Source organism: Hemicordylus capensis, chromosome 1, assembly GCF_027244095.1.
Source record: "Hemicordylus capensis ecotype Gifberg chromosome 1, rHemCap1.1.pri, whole genome shotgun sequence".
Lineage (NCBI taxonomy): Eukaryota > Metazoa > Chordata > Lepidosauria > Squamata > Cordylidae > Hemicordylus > Hemicordylus capensis.
Window position 1 is genome coordinate 337738745 of NC_069657.1, and position 14250 is coordinate 337752994.

General features: G+C 47.0%; 1 protein-coding gene across 1 annotated transcript in view; it reads left to right on the forward strand.

Annotated features, from left to right (window-relative positions):
- Positions 1 to 14250, forward strand: part of RFX6 (regulatory factor X6) — a 112923-nt gene that overhangs the window by 55648 nt on the left and 43025 nt on the right. Inside the window, exon 6 of the mRNA XM_053273711.1 lies at positions 14173 to 14250. Within this exon, the coding sequence (XP_053129686.1) occupies positions 14173 to 14250 (78 nt within the window). The remainder of the gene's footprint in view (positions 1 to 14172) is intronic.

Below are 14250 nucleotides of genomic sequence, written 5' to 3' on the forward strand. Positions count from 1 at the left end.
AGGGTGGTCAATTTGGACAGGGGAATGTACTGAAGGCCGGCCTCTGTTGCCCTGCTGAGTCTCCTCTCAAGGAGAATGTCCAAGCCAGGGCTTCCCTTCCAGCCTGCACAGATGGCCCTTGGTGCGCTCTTCTGCCCCAGCTGTCCTCCTTGCGAGGAGACTCGGCAGGACAACGAATGGAGGCTGCTGCTCAATGTCTCATCTTCTTTCTTCCTTGTTGCTGCAGCACCAGCTCCTCTTTGGTCCTCCCACCTCCTCTTCAGCAGCTGCCCCCGCCATCCACTGCTCAGAACTACTCTGTGCCTTCTCTCTCCGCTAGACTAGGGATATGCATGATAGTAGTGTGCACGGATCGGTTCGGAGGCCATTCTACTGGCCTCCGAACCGGTCCGGACAAGGGGTGGTTTTGGTTCGGGAGGGTTAGGGTGGGGGGGTCCATTAAGGGCGGGGGGGGCTTTACTCACCCCTCCCGCGCTTTGCTGCTTCGGCGCCATAATTAGTTTAAAAAATGCGCCGCAGAATCCCTCGCCGCTCCGGGGCTCCTTCTTGACTTCAAAACCGGGCGGCAGGATACTTCCCTGCCGCCCCCAAAGCCCCCTCAAGCCATTTGAGCTCTTTAAATCTCGCCCCGGACCGAGTGCTAAAGCGCTCGGGCGGGCGGCGGGGAGATGTCCTTCCGTCCGCCCGCCCCCTTCCCTGCCTTCTGCGAAGTGCAGGGAGCCTTCTGCGCGCGCGCACGCAGAAGGCTCCCTGCTTCTGCGCACGCGCGCGCAGAAGGCTCCCTGCACTTCGCAGAAGGCAGGGAAGGGGGCGGGCGGATGGACGGACATCTCCCCGCTGCCCGCCCGAGCGCTTTAGCACTTGGTCCGGGGCGAGATTTAAAGAGCTCAAATGGCTTGAGGGGGCTTTGGGGGCGGCAGGGAAGTATCCTGCCGCCCAATTTTGAAGTCAAGAAGGAGCCCCGGAGCGGCGAGGGATTCTGCGGCGCATTTTTTAAACTAATTATGGCGCCAAAGCAGCAAAGCGCGGGAGGGGTGAGTAAAGCCCCCCCCACCCTTAATTGACCCCCCCACCCCAGTGCCGAGCCGCAGGTCCGCGGTCCGGTGCACACCCCTAATGCATGAACCGTTCTGGAGGCCATTCTAAAGGTCTCCGGACTGGTTTAAAGGCGGCACCAGCTTGAAGGTTCGATGCCGGGGGGGTGCCTCTTTAAGGGTGGGGGAGGGTGCACTTACTCCTCTCACCACTTTCCCCCCGCCGGCACTCTGTTTTTAGCAAAATCCATGGCGTGGCAGCATAGCTCCCTGCCACCCTTTCAACCGTTCTTGGCCGGAAGTGGTCAGAAGTGTCACCTGCACGTGACAGCCACTTCTGGACAAGAACGGGGAAAGGGGCATCAGGGAGGTACGCTGCCGCCCTATGGATTTTGCTAAAAATGGAGCGCCGGTGGGGGGAAGCGGCAGGAGGGGAAAGTGCACCCTCCCCCACCCTTAAAGAGGCACCCCCCCAGCATCAAACTGCACCTCCATGGTTCTGTGCACATAACTACACTGGACAACTTGCTCAAGATGTGCCATGTACCATGGGATGTGTGACATACGTCCTAAGGCTTTTAAATATATAGATAGTGACTCCATGCCCCTGTCTTGTTCCCCCTGAATGGTTCTTCTCATGTGTTGTGAGGGAGTGTCCCCATGGCCTAGCACTCTTTTGAGTGAGTGTGGTCCATCCCAGGTTGGCATACTCTGTCATCACTGTAGTGGGCACTCTCCTTTGGCAGGAGCATTACTGACTAGGGGTGTGCACAAAACCGGCTGGCCCGGTTCAGTTTGAGTCCGAACCAGACCCAAACTGGACCAGTCCAGTTTGGTTCTACACCTTCAACCCCCTCCCCCGCCCCAGTTCAGTTTGGGGGAGAGGGTTCACAATCTTAAAAAAAAATATGTTTTTATTTTTAAAAATTAAAGCCCCCTCCAGTGGGCTTCTCCAAGGCCATGGGGATGGTCTACGGAGGTTCCCCCTCCCACCACCAGCCTCTATTGTGCTTTTTAAAAAACGTCCGATACGTAACGGGGGTGGTGGTATTTGTTCGATATCGGACCATCAAACAGAACAGGTTTGATGTTGAACAGGTTCACACATCCCTACTACTGACCCTGGTGATCGGCCCTGCTCATGAGTAAGCCTAGGGAGTGCAAACCCCTTGAGGGCTGGATCCCCTTCCCCAAACTTTCTGTTAAAAAAAAATAAAACTTGGATACTCCAGAATCCCTTCTTGGGGCTGACTTTTAAACAAGACCCCAGGCACACACACATTCAGCCACATGCTCCCCTCCCAGCACTGTGATGAGGTGCCCTGCTCCCCATGTTGCCACCTGTAGTGTCTGTGCTTGTGAACATACATCGTTGCTGCTTCATTCTCAGAGAACAAAGCGTTTGGTGCCTATCTTGCTGGGTGTTCCTCTCCCGGCACTGTGATGGGGTGCCCTGCTAATGTTGCTTGCTGATTTTAGGCTGTCCCTCTCATGAGAGGGCCAGTCTACCGGGGAGGGCCATGGAGTGTTAGCCCTAGGTCTCCCTTTGGACTACACGCTCATGTGTAGAGCTAATCACTCAAAAGGTGGCCCTAGTTGTGTGGGGCCCCCAACTCTCCATGACAAATCATAGAACAGAAGCACTGCAACCCCCCACATGGCCTGTGAATCCTTACACTCATCCAAATGGTATTTTGATGCTTCATGTGCCACAGCCTGGCCACGTGTGTAGACGAGGGGGATGGGGATGTGGACGGGGTTCATGCATGGATCTTTAGACCCTTTCAAAATTCCCGGGTCTTGTCCAGTGTTATGCTGTATGTGGATTGCTGGCGCAGGGATTCGCGGGAGAGGGGAGCCCCAATTTCCAGTAACCCCTGGAGAGTGGGCTTGCCATTTCAGGGCACAAGCAAGGGTGCACATGTCCACATCGGTGGATAGACTGGCAGCAGTTGCCAAGACAGGGAGATCGGTCTCTAGGCTACCCTTCCCTGTGGCTTTCCTTCATAGAGCACTGGTTCAATTTAGAGCCCTCATGGCCTGTAACTCCTGTGAGAGAGCAGTCCATGGGAGAAGGGGATGTTTTGCCATCAGGCATCATTACAGAATTTGCTCCATAATTCTCTCCCCTCCCATCTGATTGTCCTTCTCCTGAGTTGTGAGGGGGTGTCCCCATAGCCTGGCACTCTTGTGAGTGAGCGGTCCACTCAGGATCAGCATCCATCATTATCTCATATGAGGAATCTCCCTTCTCGGTGCTGGTAGTGCTGATCCTGCTACTCAGCACTTCTCATGAGTAAGCCTAGGTACGGCAAACCCCCAAAGGGGAAGGGGCTGGAACCCCTTCCCCAACCATTCTGTGAAAAAAATAGAACTTGGCTTCTTGAGAATCGCTGGTTGGGGCTGCCTTTTAAACCCAAACCTGGGTACCACCCCCCGCCACCCCAGCCATTTGTTCCTTTCCCAGCATTCTGATGGGGTGCTCTGCTTATGTTGCTACCTGAAGTGTTTGTGTTTGTGAACATACATAATTGCCACTTCATTCTCGTGGAGCAAAGCACTTAGTGCCAGTCCTGTCATCCCATCCCCTTTCCCTCATGCTTTCCAGGGGCAGGGAGTGAGGGTGAGAGTGGGAAGAGGGAATGCCCCATGTGACTGTGCCACTTGACAGGCTGACAAGCCAGGGATGCAACATGGCGGTGTGCCTGTTGCCAGGCAACTCCATAGCTATGAGGATGACAGAAGGGGCGGGGCTGCTGCTTGGAGAGGCGACCAGTGAGAAGTGCTGCAGGCCTGGAGTGAGTTCAATCTCGGGTGCGTCTGCCCCACCATCTCTATGATCGTGGTTTGAAAATTGGCACGAAACCATGGTTATGGCAGTGACTGGGTACGGGCATAACACTTCAGCAGCCAAACCAGATGGTTCAGCTGTGAATCTTGGCACAAACCAAAGGTTCAAATTGGAGGTTGGTGAGGCAAACTGCAGGTCACTTTTGGTCTGAAACTGCAGTTTCCTAAATTCCGACATACTGGAGTTCCAACCTCTGCCCCGTTTAACTCCGGTTTTGCGTTACGTCTGAAGCTGACCTTTGTCACACAAAACAGGGGACAATGTTAACTATATCTTAAAAGTGAGGACAAGGAGAAAGCTACTAATTAAAGGGATGTAGGCTAGGGCTGTTTGGATTGAATTTGAACCAGCTTCAAATCAGGGTGGGTAATTTCAGTTTTGGTTTTGTTCGACTCCCCCCCACCCCGCCGCCCATTCGGTTTGAATTCAAACCCAGTTCAAAGCGGTTCTAAAAGATTCTACATAGGGTATAATGGGGAGTCTATGTGCTCCTATATGGAGCACATAGGTGCACAAAATGGGGGAGTGCCTACCACTCAGTGAACTCCAAAAGCAATCGGACACTCCTGTGATTATTAATGATTTTTTGAAGATTTTTTCAATTTTTGCATTTCTCCCATAGGGAATAATGGGGATTTGAGGATGCCCCATTCCTCCCCCTTTGGGGGGTGCCTGGGCACCCCAAAGTGGGTCTGGGGGCATGGTAGGTTATGCCACAACTCCCCCCAGGCAGCCCAAGTTGGTAGGGTTTATGGGTTCCCCCCAAGAATTTTTTAGTTCTGGCAGGTTATGCAAGAACTCCCACCAGGCAGCCCCAAGTCGGTGGGGTTTACGGTTTATAGAAATAATTTTTAAAAAGATTTTAGCCTGTTTCAATGCAATGAATGAACAGTGTGTGGCCTTAATTGCTGTGAACTCTCTGAGTTCGGAGTTCACAGCAATTAAGGTCTCACACTGTTCTACTTATGAATGCGGGAGGGACTCATTCATTGCATTGAAAAAGGATAATATCGACATTTATATTATTTATTTATTTATTTATTTATTTATTTATTTATTTATTTTATCAAATTTGTATACCGCCCCAAAACCTTTGTCTCTGGGTGGTTTACAATAACATAAAACCAGTTAAAATCATATACAAAAACTTAAAAACACTTTAACAATTTAAAAATAACCAGAGATTAAAACCCCAAAATATTAGGAAGCTGAGAAAGCTTGGGCGAAAAGATGGGTTTTCAGGTGTTTTTTGAAAATTGCCAGAGATGGAGAGGATCGTATCTCAGCAGGGAGCGCATTCCACAATCTCGGGTCTGCGACCGAGAAGGCCCGACTCTGTGTAGTCACCAAACGGGTTGGCGGTAACTGGAGACGGACCTCCTTAGACGACCTCAATGGGCGGTGGAGCTTGTAATGAAGAAGACACTCTCTTAAATACCCAGGGCCTAAGCCATTTAGGGCTTTGTAAGTTATAACTAGCACTTTGTATTTTGTCCGGAAACCTATTGGCAGCCAGTGTAACTCCATCAGTAAAGGAGTAACATGGTCTCTCCGAGAGGACCCAGAGACCAACCTGGCTGCCGCGTTCTGAACCAACTGAAGTTTCTGGACTACGTACAAAGGCAGCCCCATTACAAAAATCAAGTCAAAAAGCATTACAAAAATCAAAAAGCATTACAAAAATCAAAAAGCATTACAAAAATCAAGTCTGGAGGTTACCAACAGATGTACCACTGTTTTGAGCTTGTTGATCTCGAGAAACGGGCGCAGCTGGCGTATCAGCCAGAGCTGATAGAAAGCACCCCTGGACACCACCTCAACCTGAGAAACCAGCAAGAGGTGTGGATCCAGAAGTACTCCCAGACTGCGAACCTGTTCCTTTTGGGGAAGTGTGGCCCCATCTAGAACAGGCATATCAAAATTGTCTCTAGAGTTCTGACCCCGCACAACAAGTACCTCCGTCTTATCTGGATTCAGTTTCAGTTTATTCTCCCTCATCCAGCCCATTTCTGCTTCCAGGCAGGCATTTAGGGAGGATATGCCAGCTCCTGAAGAGGTTGACATGGAGAAGTAGATCTGGGAATCATCAGCATACTGGTAACACCCAGCTCCAAATCCCCTGATGATCTCTCCCAGCGGTTTCATGTAGATGTTAAAAAGCATTGGAGAAAGTATGGAGCCTTGAGGGACACCATACTTAAGCTCAGATTTTGAAGAGCAACAGTCTCCAATTGACACCATCTGGAATCTATCCGAGAGGTAGGAGCAGAACCACTGTAAAACAATGCCTCCCCCCCAACACCCTCAGACGTTCCAGAAGGATACTATGGTCAATAGTATCGAAAGCCGCCAAGAGATCCAAAAGGACCAACAGAGTCACACTTCCTCTGTCAATTCCCAATTGGAGATCATCAATCAGGCCGACCAAGGCAGTCTCCACCCCATAGCCCACCCAGAAGCCAGTTTGAAATAGGTCTAGATAATCAGTTTCCTCCAAGACCGCCTGGAGCTGAGAGGCCACCACCCTCTCAATTACCTTGCCCAGCCCTGGGAGGTTGGAAACAGGCCTATAATTGCTCAACTATGAGGGATCTAATGCAGGCTTCTTTAGAAGAGATCTAATGATTGCCTCCTTAAGACAAGGAGGCATCCTGCCCTCCCTCAGAGAAGCATTTATGATTTCCACCAGGCTGTCTACAACAACCTCCCTACTAGATCGAACAAGCCAAGTTGGACAAGGATCAAGAGAACAAGTGGTAGGCCTCACCACTCCAAGCAGCTTGTCCACATCCTCAGGAGTCACAGTCTGAAACTGATCCAGTCAAATCACATAAGAGGAGTTGTTGGACACCTCCAGCTCAGATATCAAATTAATTGTGGAGTCTCCGTCTAGGTTGGCCCGAATCCGAGAGATTTTATCTGCTAAAAATTCTTTGAACACATCACAGCGGGTAACTGATGACTCCAAATTCTGGTTCAAGGGAGGGGGGGCAGATACTAGTCCCCTCACAACCCTGAACAACTCTGCTGGACATGAACTCGCAGAGGCAATAGAGGTAGAAAATAACCACCTCTTTGCTGCACGTATTGCCTGAGCATAGATCTTTAGATGTGCTCTATGTAGCAATCTGTCAGATTCGAGTTGAGTCTTCCTCCACCTGTGCTCCCGTTGCCTACCTTGCCGCTTCAGCCCCCGTAGGTCTTCTGTATACCAAGGGGCCAAATTTGAAGCAGGTCGGAGGGGATGCTTGGAACAATCGTGTCTACTGCTCTGGTGAGCAAGTTGTTCCAATTCTCAACCAGGGCATCAACAGGATCACCGACAAAGCCAGCATTAAATCCCTCAAAGGCTTCTTGGAATCTTACTGGATCCAATAACCTCTTCAGGTGGACCATTCTAATGAGCCCCTCGCCCCTGCGGAGGTAGGAAGTGGTTGTAAGTCGAACCTTAACTAGATGGTGGTCCGTCCATGACAATGGGGAAATCACAGGAGTCCCCACCCACGGAACACCACCCTGATCAGAGTAAAATACCAAATCAAGCGTGTGACCTGCAATATGGGTTGGTCCAGAGACCACTTGGGATAGGCCCATAGTTGTCATGGCCGCAGTGAACTCCTGAGCTACTCCGGACAGATTGGTCCTGAAATGAACATTGAAGTCCCCCAGCACCAAAAGTCTGGTTAATTCCAATGCGAGTTCCACGACCGAGTCCATGAGCTCAGTAAGGGATTCCACTGGGCAGCAGGGCAATCGGTACACCAACAGAAGTCCCAATCTATCCCTAGTCCACAAACTCAAGTACACACATTCAGTGTGGTCCGACACCCTAACAGGGACCCTGGTAAGGGAGATCTTATCCTTATAAACCACAGCCACTCTAGCTCTAGCTCTAGCTCTAGCTCTATATAAACCATGAACCCCACCAACTTGGGGGCTGCCTGGAGGGAGTTGTGGCACAAGCTGATGTGCCCCCAGACCCACTTTGGAGTGCCCAGGCACCCCCCAAAGGGGGCGAATGGAGCATCCTCAAATCCCCATAATTGAAATACAAAAATTGAAAAAATCTTCAAAATCCATTAATAATCACAGGAGTGTCCAATTGTTTTGAGGTTAGGTGGGTGTTAGGAACCTGGGTGCCTAACACCCACCCCAGGTTTGTACCCCTAGGTGCTCTGCATAGGGAATAATGGGCCCCATTATACCCTATTGGGAAAATCCAATTTCTTTTTCAAAAAATCATTAAAAATTGTAGGAGTGTCCGATTGCTTTGGGGTTTGGGTGATAGTTGGCACCCATTGGTAGATGGCACCCTATGTAGAGGCTCAAACTGGTTCAAACCAGTTCAGATAGAACCAGGCTCTGTTTGGTTTGAACTTGGACTGGCATTGCCAATTCAATGCCCTGTTTGGTTCAAGTCAGGGGCGGAGCCACCATTGGGCGAATGGGTTCAAAGAACCTGGGCTGCCACCAATCAGGGGCCATGAGTGCAGCCCCAGACACACACCCCACATCTGATGGCAGACACCAAATGGGGCTGCACGGCCTCATTTGGAGCCGAAATTGGCCCATGTTCTGTTGGCAGCCTGGCTGGAGTGACTCTTCCTGCTTTAAAGGCAGGGAGAGCTGCTTCTGGTCTCACTGCCAATGCAGCTTGGCCACTTGATCTCCCTCCCAAATGGGGCCATGTGGCCCATTTAGGAGACAGATGGGCCCGTGCTGCATTGGCAGCGCGGCCAAAACAGCTCTCTCTGCCTTTAAGGCAGGGAGAGTTGCTCCGGCCTGTGCTGCCCAATAAAACACGAGTTGCTCTCCCTTCCAAATGGGGCCACGCAGCCCCGTTGGTGACCAAAATAACTTCCCCCCCACACACACGTCTGCCATCAGACGCAGGGGCATGACTAACTGGCCCCTGTATCTTACATCAGATGCGGGGGGCTGGGCCAGGGGGCTGTGGCCGCACACAGGCCACCACCAGCCTCCTTATACTGTTGGTTCAAGTTCAAACCTTCGAACCAACCCAGTTCAAATTTGAACTGGTTTAAATACGAACCTCTTTGCACATCAGTAATGTTGCCTGACATACAGAGCAAGGCTGCACTGGTGAAGCAAGAGAGCAGTCCAACAGAACTTCCCAATGAACTGCGCTGGTGCAGAAGGGAATCAACAATTTTTGAAATCCTCTCCATTCCCAGGAAGCCCTCAGTGCCACCCCAAAATGTGTCCCTGAAGGCTGTGCAATGCAGGCTATGTTGTTTTATACAAAATGAAATGAAATAGAAAAATCTGTAGCATGTGGTATTTCTGTTGACAGAGGAAGGAAAGCATTTTTCAACAGGCCTGATTCTTCCTGTTTACTTTAGGACTTGCTGAAGCCAAGACAGTCATAACTTTAACCTTTTTGTAACATGTCAGTCAAGTTTTTTTGCTAGGTAAACCACACTGAGAATGTTTTTTGTTGAAAGGCAGTATCTGAATTTTGGCTTACACGCTGTACAGTGTTCTTCAAGCATTGTCAGCAGCACAGCTGTTGCTGTGTACTCATAATGGCAGCATTCAGACAACAGCACTCTTGCACAGCTGCATGAACATTTTATGAGCGCACAGCAGATTCTGTGATGCTGACAACATCCATGGGACACTGCACAGTTTTCCAGCCATTCTAAGAAACTAAATAAATATATACATAAATAAAGGTGGTAAATGTTGATCAGTAATTTTCCTTTTCCAAACTTTTGCATCCATGTCATGTGATAAACATCCACACACCTCCGCATAATAGTTGGTGAAACATAATTTTTGAAATGATAATTTAAAGATTTCAATTAAGGTCCAGTAAAATTAGGTTTTAGGATACAGACTTGCTCCCATTCAAGATCCATGTTTTCCTTCATTACAGCTATGGCATAATCTACTCTTATTTATCCTAATGACCCGGGAAAATGCCTACTCATGGTTCTTTTGTGAAGGATTTTTTCTTGTCTAATAAAAATATGGTGTATTTATATGGTGTCCTTTAACAAGTTTAATGCCACTGAATTTACTGATGTTGTTAAAGGAGTGTCTGTGGTTACATTAGGGTAAATAATCTCTTCTTAACAAGGAGCCAAATCTACATATTTTAAGCCCAAGGAAAGTTTTTGTGATGTTACTGTGATTGCTCCTGGGAGGTCAAAGTACACCCATCCTCTCTCAGTGGCCATGCTTAAGATCACTAGGGGAGAAGAAGGTGGCAGAAGGAGGAGAGGAAGTAGAGAGGGGAGATGGAAGAAGGAAGAGGACTGAGCAAGTGGAAGGGTGCTGCATGCACAAGGGAAATGCAAGTAGGAAGAGTTCCTCTGGCAGGAAGAGCTCCTCCTCCATGCAACTGTAAAGACAACAGAAACCATAAACAGCAATGGTCCCAATCCAGAGAAAGCTGCTTGCACCCAAGACCTCTGAAATCAATGTGGCAGGTTAGTCATGGTGACTGACTGACAGGCCCACTGATTTACACAACTACCTTTTTCTGAATTGGGGCCAAGGTCAATCGTACAGCTGTTACTGCCATTGAGGGTTAAAATATGTATGTGCCATGGAGTGCACACACATATTGTGGGCTATTTGAGCTCAAGTTACAGTTTAATTTCTTTGTAGACTTTGATCAACGCCAAATCTTAGCTTTCCTCCATCGTTTCTGAAAGGCATTATCTTATTTATTAAAAGTGATTTAGTGGGTTAATAAAACTGATATGGCAGCTGGCCTTGTGATAATGACTTATTGCAAGTCCCTGAGCAGCTTAATCCTATCATTGCCTTATCAGCCATCATTTGTGTCAGCATATGCTCCAGCAAGGGCTGCTTATTGCACAGGAACATATGTTGAACCACATGGGAGGAGGGTGAGGAGAGGAGGGGGGAAGAAAATAGTTTATCCTGTACTTTATTCTGGAAGCTTAATGAGGAAACCAAGTATTATGAACTCAGCTTTTACGTTTCTCCACTTATTTGTACAAGTTATTGATTTTCAAGGTGAAATATGATTTTTAAAAAAGCAGTTATTGATATTAAAATAAACAGATCCAACCAATGCTATCCTGCCCACATACCAATTACCCATCCCAGTCCACTCTAATCTGATATCCCACTTTATATTATCATTTATCATCATATATCATATTTTATATTGTAGATAACAATGTACGAGGTGTTATTAATTGTAAGACGCAACGTAAAATTAAATGCCTAAAGTTAATAATGTTTTTATGATCAGAGAGCAGCATGACGTAAAGATTTGATTAGATTGGTTATGGGAGAATGGTGAGGGTTCAAGAGAGCAATATACCTGATATGCACCACAGTCAATGGTGAGGAAAGAAAGAAAGGAGGAAGAGGAGGAGGGGAAGGCTGACAACGCAGCACCAGAAAGTCAGAAGGAAAAAGGTCCAGGTTATTGGGGTAGTTGGGCGGGTGTAGCATGTGCCAACTATGCCCCCCACCTGCAATGCAGTGGGGTACTCATTTTATTTTTGAGGAATATTGAAGTGTTTCGATTCTTTAGTGTCTAATAGCTTTTCCTCATAATGCATCCCTATGGGGATTCATTATATGCCTTTGTTTCTTCTGTTCATTTTGACTGTCATTGGAAAGTGCCAACTGTCAACTGCCATGTGCCAACTAAAGCCCCCCCCCCACACAAAAACACACACTGGGGTACTCAGTTTATTTTTTAGAGATTTTTAAAAGTTTTTCCATTCTTTGGTGTCTTCATGACACGCATTCATTTCTTCTGTTCATTTTGACCCCACTGCTCTGCAGGTGGGGGTGGAGAATTAGTGGCATCTCATGTGCCAACTACCTCCCAGCCCCCAAGGGTGCTGAATGGATTAATAAATGGCTTATTCAATATTGCCTGACGTATTTCATGCAATGGATGCTCTTGCTGGGGATTATATTCCGCACCAGCAGGAATATCTAAATAATCCCCAGCAAGATAATAGAAATACATTTGACTCTGGAGAAGAGCATCCATTGCTTGAAAAGAATCAGGCAAGTCCTACACAGGTCAGGGAAGGAGGGGACCATTCAGCTTGCGTGACCTCACCCACAATGTTGGGCACAAAGGGCGATCCAGGTTCTATGCATATAAATACTATGCTTGCATCTGCCTGCCACAAGAAAATGGGTGGGTAGATTGTGAACGTGGGGCCTTACTTTCTTAAGTACTTTTCAGATATCATGTTATATACAAGCGTTTGTATGAATAGCTATACCTGTGTTCATATAAAAAGTGAACTTGGATATAGGCCCCCTGAAATGAAGAGTACAGATAGGAAGTGCTTTACTATACAAATGAATAAGTGTACACATATACAGCTCTGTACATGTGTACACAGTTAACAGGTTGTACGTGTGTCGAACATAGTGTTTCTAATAACATAATAAAGTTCTAGACTAGAAATTCTTGTATTTCCCAGACAGCACGATGCATGGCTGTGCATATGCTTGACCCTCATTCCCATATCCTGCAATATGTAGAACATGTGGGAGCTGACATATGAACCACGTCTTACTTTCAAATACATGTACATGATTGAGTCAATTAAGGTTCCAAAGGTTATCAGCACTTTCACCAGCTCAAAAGGTGACTTCAAAAATACTTGTTCAGCATGAATAGTGTCATGTTCAGGTTTGAGGTGCATATCTTTTTTATTTCATTGCAAAGTGGACACTAGGGATGTGCACGAATTGATTCCCCCCCCCCCCAATTCAATTTGTGCCCAAATCGAATCACCCAATTTGTTTTGTGTCCAAATCTGTCCTCCCGAATCATCACAGATTTGCTTTGCTTTGATTTGGATCAATTCAGACCACTTATAAAGTTCACAGGGGCACCAAATTTGGGTGGTGGGTAGGTCCCCATGAGTGCCATCTACAACCCAAATTTCAAGGCAGTGGGGCACTTGGTTGATTTTAAATGATTTTCTTTTAGTTTTTAATGATTTTGTATATTTCTGCAATCAGAAATAATGGGGATTCGAAGTTGCCATATCCTAAGCCTAACATGGATCCCCAGCTTTATTTTATTTTATTTTATTTTATTTTATTTTATTTTAAAGCTGGTGTATAATAACTTTTCTTCATAATGAATCTCTATGAGGATTCATTGCACACCTTCATTTCTGTTTATTTTGACTGTCATTGGACAGTGCCAGCTGTCAACTGTCATGTGTCAACTACAGGTCCCCCACACACTCACACACTCACATAGGGGTACTCAGTTTATTTTTTAGGCATTTTTGAAGTTTTTCGATTCTTTGGTGTCTTCATGACACACCTTCATTTCTTCTGTTCATTTTGACCCCACTGCTTTGCAGATGAGGGTGGAGAATTAGTGGCATCTCATGTGCCAACTGCCTCCCAACCCGCAAGCCACTGAGTACTCAGTTTATATTTTAGGAATTTTTGAGGCGTTTAGACTCTTTGGTGTGTAATGAATCCTCATAGGGATTCATTATGAGGAAAGGTTATTAGACATCAGAGAGTCTAAACACTTGAAAAAATGCCTAGAACATTAACTGAGTAGTCCCCCAGTGCCTTGTGGGTGGGAGGGGGTGTAGTTGGCACATGGCAGCTGGCACTGTCCAAAGACAGTCAAAATAACAGAAGAAATGAAGGTGTGTCATGAATCCTCATAAGGATTCACTGAAGAAAAGTTATTATACACCAAAGAATCCAAACACTTGAAAAATAGTGGCCACACATTTTGCTCCATAACTCCACTTCTACAAGGACTAGAGCTTAGTGTTTCGTTTTGTTTTTAAATGAAAGCTAGGAAGCTGGGGAAATTCATAGGAGGAATCAAAATCTCAAATCAATTCAAATTGAATGTGGTGCGATTCGATTTGGACCAGAATCTAGCCAATGGATTACAGGGGTGATTTGTTCTGTCTCCAAATCACCCGAATCAGCTAGATTCGGGTACAATTTGATTTGTACCCGAATCGATTCACACATCCCTAGTGGATACTCCCTGTATTACTTGGAGAAACTAGTAGCTGTGTGATATACACTGTCTAGGGATAGATATTTTTCTTTAGGAAAACTTCCAACGCATTCTGCCCTCCTTCTCTAACTTTGCAGGGGGCATGGCTTGGTAGTGTGCTCCTGTCCTTTTCCTCCATGCATTCATGTGAACATCTGAAGAGGGCTAAAGTAATAGTAAAGAAATATCTCTTGGCCTTCAACTTTCTTTGCTCCTCTTTAATAACATATATATGTAATTTGTTGGGATTTTGCTCCCCACAGATATCACTATTATGGCATTGGCATTAAAGAAAGCAGTGCATACTACCACTCTGTGTATTCTGGAAAAGGTTTGACAAG